This window comes from Palaemon carinicauda, chromosome 13 (assembly GCF_036898095.1).
Source record: "Palaemon carinicauda isolate YSFRI2023 chromosome 13, ASM3689809v2, whole genome shotgun sequence".
NCBI lineage: Eukaryota > Metazoa > Arthropoda > Malacostraca > Decapoda > Palaemonidae > Palaemon > Palaemon carinicauda.
Window position 1 is genome coordinate 112,382,999 of NC_090737.1, and position 7,500 is coordinate 112,390,498.

The 7,500-nt window shown below is 29.2% G+C and overlaps 2 protein-coding genes across 2 annotated transcripts in view; one reads left to right on the forward strand and one right to left on the reverse strand.

Moving 5' to 3' along the window:
* Positions 1 to 2,261, forward strand: part of LOC137652360 (uncharacterized) — a 4,141-nt gene extending 1,880 nt beyond the window's left edge. Inside the window, exon 3 of the mRNA XM_068385725.1 lies at positions 480 to 2,261. Within this exon, the coding sequence (XP_068241826.1) occupies positions 480 to 2,261 (1,782 nt within the window). The remainder of the gene's footprint in view (positions 1 to 479) is intronic.
* A 97-nt stretch (positions 2,262 to 2,358) lies between these two features.
* Positions 2,359 to 7,500, reverse strand: part of LOC137652359 (uncharacterized) — a 10,993-nt gene continuing 5,851 nt past the window's right edge. The window contains exon 3 of the mRNA XM_068385724.1: positions 2,359 to 5,360. Within this exon, the coding sequence (XP_068241825.1) occupies positions 3,372 to 5,360 (1,989 nt within the window). The 3' untranslated portion in view covers positions 2,359 to 3,371. The remainder of the gene's footprint in view (positions 5,361 to 7,500) is intronic.

Sequence of the window (7,500 nt, forward strand, 5' to 3'; positions counted from 1 at the left end):
GATCAAAATAGATGCTTCATTTCCATCATAAGTTAGTTTCAGTCAGTCTGTGCTTTTTATCTAATTTGTCACATATTTTCAATACCAGTTTTATTTCAAGGCTTTCTCATGTATATTTGATAATTTTCCTTTCTCGAGTAACATTTGCTAAAAATATATTCGGTTATTGTACATGCGTCCAATCCTGTTTTCATAGTTCTGTTGAGTTGTTGAGAGTTCATATTGTTGATATATAAAAATATGCACTCAATATAACTTTTCAGTGATGGCTCTGTTTAAGTTTACATACTATGACTTATATGACATGTGTTATAATATATATATATATGTATATATATATATATATATATATATATATATATATATATATATATATATATATATATATATATATATATATATATATATATATATATATATATATATATATATACTTATGTATATTTGGAAATAAAACTAAGATATTTTATATTTTGCAGTCCATTATTCATTACGAAGACCCTGCTAATTCTTCTATCAAGCATATTGAAATATCCAACTCTCAAAAAGTTCTAATTATGATGCCGTTGTGTAAGGACCTTGAACTACACAATATTTCGAAAATAAGTTTTATGAAAGCAAAACATTCTGACAATGGTTGCGAAAAAGGAGGTAAACTGTCCGTTTATGAATCTGAACTAGCCATTATACCTTTTGGATTAAGGAAACTTAACGTACAAAACTCAATAATTGACCTTTTTGGTCCAAGTCTTCCCAGAAATTATGACATAAGACAGTCACATGTCAAAATACTCAACATAACTGATCAAATAGGCAGTGGATCAATTGGTTTTATTTATAACTCGACCATTGATATCATGGTTAGTCTGAAAATAGGTCCAGATTTTACGCTATTTATTCAAGATTCTTTTATAAATCATATTCATCAAAGAGCCATTCTTGTTAAAGACGGAATTTTAGTGTTCAGAAATACTTTGGTTAAGTCAGCCTATAATGATAGTGTGTTGTTGAAGGCAAACACTTCTTTAGAGGTGGAGGGGTTTATTGGTAATTTGGGTCTGAAAGTGCTGTCCCATAAAAATTACTCTATGGAAAGCCAGTTTAAAAACGATTCTGTAAGCACCCGTTCCTTGGAATCAAGTTGTGTAGGCGATGATGCATATTTTAAAGCCTTCGTGTGCTTCCTCGCTCTTTTCATCATCATGACATTACTTTTTGTTGTTCAAGTTATTTCAAAAAGAATGATTATCATGTCGGCCATTTCTTCAACAATCACAGAATTTCCTATAGCAAGTGAACCTGATAAGAAACCAGATACTCCCATATCCCCGTTGCTCCCAGATACTACAGATAGAAGCCAGTGTTCTTTAGATGAAGTCGATGAGTTTGAAGATGAACTTCTGAAAGCCTACGAAGTCACAATAGCTCTTTACCTTGAAGATATAGATGATATAAAATTAGAAATGCAAGCAGCTATTGATTCTCGGAAAAAAGAAGAGCTTGATGAATATTTGAAGGAAAACATGAAATTCCCAGAACTACAAGACTTACAAACTAAGAAAAGTCAAATTGACAAGCATACAGCATTAATGGAACGTACGAATCATGCATTGGAAGAGTTAATTAAAAAACAATATCAGAACCATTCATTTAATCTGCAGAATGCTGGGAATAATATAAAAATAAAATACAAAGAGATAATGGTTGAGTGCAACAACAGAATTTTGGATGACTTGACTGAAATCATTAAAATTTTCATTTCTAAACTGGACGATGAACTTCAAGGAGATAAGAACCATTCGGCTAGCATGATCATCTATATCCGAGATCTCGTGGCGAAGTTATTGCGGTCAACAAATCAACTAGCAGAGAAGTTAAAGAGATTCAGCTCAAAATGCGAAGACGAGTACAAAACAAGTCTAAGTGAACTAGAAGAGAGTTACAAGGCAAAAGTCCAAGCCATAAGTGCATGTGCCGAAGAGAGATCTGATCTCCTTAAAAGAACTGAAGAGGAAGACGCTGAGGTATATGGTAGTGAAAAAGCTCTTAGACTCTCGCTGATTCAGGAAGAAATATCGTTTGCATCCCAAGAACTACGCCAAAAAGAGGCTTATTTAGATTTTTCCCAGGAAAATCAGAAACTGCTGCTTCAAGAGCAGATGCTTCATCATCAGACAGACAACATTAAGCACCTGGAAAGGATTATTATGACTCTGTCTGACATTAGGAGATGCTACATCCTTGCCATAGGATCATCGTGAAATGGGAATATTTCTCAGGAAAATAAATTATAATCTCATCTAATTAGGTGAATAACTACCACTATCTCAGATAAGGATATTTATTATATCTTAATATAAATGGACCATTCTCAAAAGTTGATACGAGTCATGTATGCAAATCTTATGTAATATTATCGTAACTTAAGATAGATAGGACTTATGTATTTTTTTGAAACTTACCCTATTTTTCTTTAAATTATGGTATATCGAATTAGGGTGGTTTGTGAATATTCCTTTAAAGTCTATTCTTATTACATGTGTTAATCGCAATTAAATTATGACTTCTGTAATTCAAGAGGAGTCAAATCAAGATGTTCTAAGAAAAAACAAATACCATTTACATGTTAATAATGTGATAACAGTTTACAAGTAGAACCTTATAATAGGCGGCCAATTCGTGTAATATTGTTAGATTTAAAGTACTTAAGCATTTTAATTTTATAAAGGTATATTAAAATCATAATTTAGTTTTTGATGTACGTGGAAACTTGTACTAAGATACACAAATCTTTTATATGTTTTTGTAGACTATTCAACTACCTTTATCCTATGAAATGATCTATCTCTTATTTTCCACAATATTAATCTTTTTCTGTTGAAGAAAAGGGTTAAGCCTGAAGTAAATATGCAAAACGTTTAACGCCCCGATAAAACGAAACGCATTTTTTGCCATGTAGTCGTTTACAATAACATCATGTAAAACTGAATTTCTTTATAAATATGACATCGTAAACTTAATTTTTGTTTTTCACCCCCAAATATTCGTCAATGTTTATCAAGAATCTATACAATGAATGGTAATATGCAAAAACAAATCTATATTCAAAGATTATCAACAGTTTTTTATAAATGTAAATGTTTTAAAATGAATTGCACCTGTAAGAATAGTGTCGTATACTTACAAGATAGAAAAGGGGCCTATTCTCATATCTTACAATGCCATTCATTTGATGTGAAGATATTGCTATCGGCGGTTCCTCCTTCTACTGCATTAGGGAAATATCCCGCATATTGCCAATGTTGAAGGACGATCTTTGATATAAATATCACATTATGTGTTTAAACTCAAATAATTCCATGTACATAAAATTACGCCTGGGCAAACCTATCCTCAAACCTGCTTTTTATTTTCGGTTTTTGAATAAATTGGTTTCCTTGTAATAGATTTGGATTTGATGATTGACTCTTTCTAGTATCGTCAGGTTCATGTAAACCAAATAGCAAACTTATCACACAAGCTTTCAGAGACTCCGCCGATGTATGAATAAGGTTTTCCAGATTTTTTACATAGTTCTTTTGAATGGTTAAGATAACATCCAGATGTAATAATTTCACCTGTGTTTCTGAATGTCTTTGCTCAGCTTTTTTTATTTCATACTCAAGTTTAGTGTCAAGCAACTGACTTCTGATGCTATATAAATTCTCTACTTCGTCTATGTACTTTTTCGTCCATGGTAGCTTCGATTCCAAATCTTTTGCCATCTGCTTCAGCATATGTTCTTTTTCTTCGTTTATACTTGAAGTTAGAAGAGAACGAGTTTTTGCCATTTGATTCGCCTGTTCTTCCATGTCCGAGAGATATTTATTGTCCTGGTCCTTTATCTGTCTATCGTAATTCTGTTCTAAAACTGATTGGTGAGATACAATTAGTCCTTCCAAAAGATTAAAAAGGTTTTCACCAATGCATGACATAACAAACACTTCTCTTATCAAGCTTAAGATGCAAGGCCAATTATTAATATGCTCTTTAAGAAAGACAGTAGTTTGGGCTATAAATTCTTTATTTATTAAAACTTTATCTGCCCTTTCTTGCAAATGTGGCGAATCATCATTTAACCTTTCATTGAACATCCAAATTGCATATCTTTCCTCTATCAATTCTTTATTAAAGGCTTTCGATTTCTCCAAGACATCTTTGATTTTGTCCCAAAAAAGCATTGTAGGATTATTGAATTCTTCTTCATACTGAACTTCTAAATTTTCCATTTCGATCATTTTCGACTTTTCAAGCTCATCCTTCTTTCCATGAGATGCCTTCATTAACTCTTCCAATTTTCTTTCATAATTCGATGCAATTTGGCTGAGATCAATCTGATTCTTCGTATTCTCTGCTTTTAAGAAAGATGTCAGCTTCTCGTTCATTTCTTCGACAGTTTCCAATATATATTGGCACTGTTCCGTGTACGTATCTAGTAGAGACTGAGTTTCTCCAGAGTGAAGTTCATCAGGCGTTTCATTCTTTTGTTCTAATAACTGATTTTTAAGAAAATCACTATCTTTCCTATAATCATATAGATCTGGATTTGATAACTGTCTCTCAATATGATTTATCATTTTCCTCAGGTATGTGACATAAGGAAATGTTAGACATATCATGATCAATAAAAGAATTAAACACGCAACAAAACCACTGAAATATCCAATGCATTCTGAACATAGCGGACTTTCATTTTCTTTTCCTACTTCCAGACTAGAGGTTTCTACAGAAATAATGGATGATGTGCTTCTTCCTATGTCTTCAAGCACAAATGTTTCCAGTGCTTCCCTAGGGTAATATTTAGCTTTTATTTTTCTAAATATACCTTTTTCGGAAGCCGTGTCTCTCGAATGTTGATATATTCTCGTTGGTTGAAAATCTTTGGAGTCAGTTATGTTGAAATTTGAGCCTTTTATATAGAGATAATCCCCACCTGAGTATAAGTTATGGATATTTTCAATGTTTGTACTATAAAACACTATGTTTTGTGTGTCATTATATGGCATAGAAGCATTAAAAAACCTTATTTTAGATTTAAAAACTATAACTGACTTTACTTTAGAATCGACAGTCAATGATCCTATTTCAGAGTCCTTGATGCTTATACGGCTTACATTGGTAGGTAACCGATCAATGGTAGATTTGATAACTTCAAATGAAACGTCTTTTTCACAAGTTCTTTTGAATCCTTGATATACGTGCACACTTTGGACATTGATTAGGGTGATGTTTGCACAGTTATTATCAGATAGGCTGAGTTCCCTTCCTCCTTCAATAATGATGCTATTGACTTCTGACGAAACATTTTGCAGAGATATATCCTGGAAGTAAAAAGGTTATAAATAAGAAAATTATGTTTAATATTTTTTTTTCTTTTATGCATAACTATGTGCATTTTGATATTAGTAGAATAAATTTTCCTAGAATAATATACGGTATATAGTTTCAAACTAAATTTCCATAAAAAAATTTAACAGTTTTTCATAGGAATAAACATTTACCTATGATCTTGTGTTGAAAATCTTTCTTTCCTTCAATATTTTCATAAATACCAACACAAAAATTTAAATTCTTAACAGACTCATATTGGAAATTAAACGTGATAGCTGTATATCAATGTATAAGAGAGCACTCTTATTTTTTTTTTTTTTTAGCAATCGAAGTTAAGAGGAAACATTGTTTCCCAATTGAAACAAGACGATACGTGAAGCAAGGCTAGAATGTATAAGGTATTCAAATATATGTACCCGTATTTCCATACTTGTCTACACAAAAAGAAACACCAAGAGTGACATGAAACTTGAAAGGCCAAAAACCATGAATTAAGAAAAAAAAAAAAAAGAAAAAAAAAAACTGGTTAAAAGTAGCAGAATTTTCTCTAGCGAAAATCAATTAAATATTACATTTATGAATATGTCTCGAGTGTTAGCGTCAAAGTAGGTCATGAGATCATTTTACTAAGATTTCAGTAACAGTCTTATGCAAATTTCAGCCCAAAGTAACTTTTGCTGCTTGGGTGTTGACAATCAAATTTACCTTTAATAAAACAGAGAGAAGTGGGCTTCCTGGTATAGCCAAATAAAATAAAAATGAGCTAATATAGAAAATGTTTCTAGAGGAATAACACTTTCTTTATCTAGAAAGAATGTAACCTTATTTCTTTCTTTCCATTTTAAATTTAAAAGAATTTTGAAGATTGAATAACTTGAAAAAGTGTATATGCAATTAAATTCCACTGGTACTACTTCACTTCCTTATGTAGATTGGTTGACTAATTGCTTGTGATGGAAAATATGCAAACTTGAATAGATCCGAAAAACAGTATAAAGAGGAGAAATCAAATGGAGATATTGAAAATTTGATAAACCAGACTATGATTAAAATGATAAGGATAAACATATTTAACATATCTCAGAAATACATGTTTACAAGAGTTCTGGAACTACAGTAGATGAATAGATGGGTAAGCTGTAAAAAATCAAGTTTCTTACCTCCCAATTATTTATTTTTCATATAATCCTTGGGAATTATTATGATTATTATATATATATATATATATATATATATATATATATATATATATATATATATATATATATATATATATATATATATATATATATATATATATATATATATATATATATATATATATTTATACACAGACATATATATATATATATATATATATATATGTATATATATATATATATATATATATATATATATATATATTCCTTTATTTATATATATATATATATATATATATATATATATATATATATATATATATATATATATATATATATATATATATATATATATATATATATATATATTTCTTTATTTATATATATATATATATATATATATATATATATATATATATATATATATATATATATATATATATATATGTATATATATATATATATATATATATATATATATATATATATATATATATATATATATATATATATATATATATATATATATATATATATATATATATATATATATATATATTTCTTTTTTATTTAGGTGTTCTTTCCTCAAGGGATATATTCTAATTTTGCCATCTATTGGATTTGTATTACGTTTTCATATTAAAACAGGTCAAGGTATGTTTTAGATATTGAATATGTATTGAGTTAGACGATAAAATATATTTTTCTAAAGCTTATATAGTATGATAAAGGAGATATTGTTTATACGTATCTTTTTTTTAAATCCATAAAGCTAAAGTGGAAAGAAATACAATTATTTTGATTTGCTTAGATGTCATCTAAGGTGTTCCATATTAATCTATTCAGCAAAATATTTTGGGAAGGAATATGAGAAAACTATTAATTATCTATGATTAGAGGTGTTACTCCGTATTTTGAAGTCATTATATTTTCAGTTAAAGTTCATGAATCACGCATGCCTATAGATCCTGAAATACCTTTTTGTTAACCT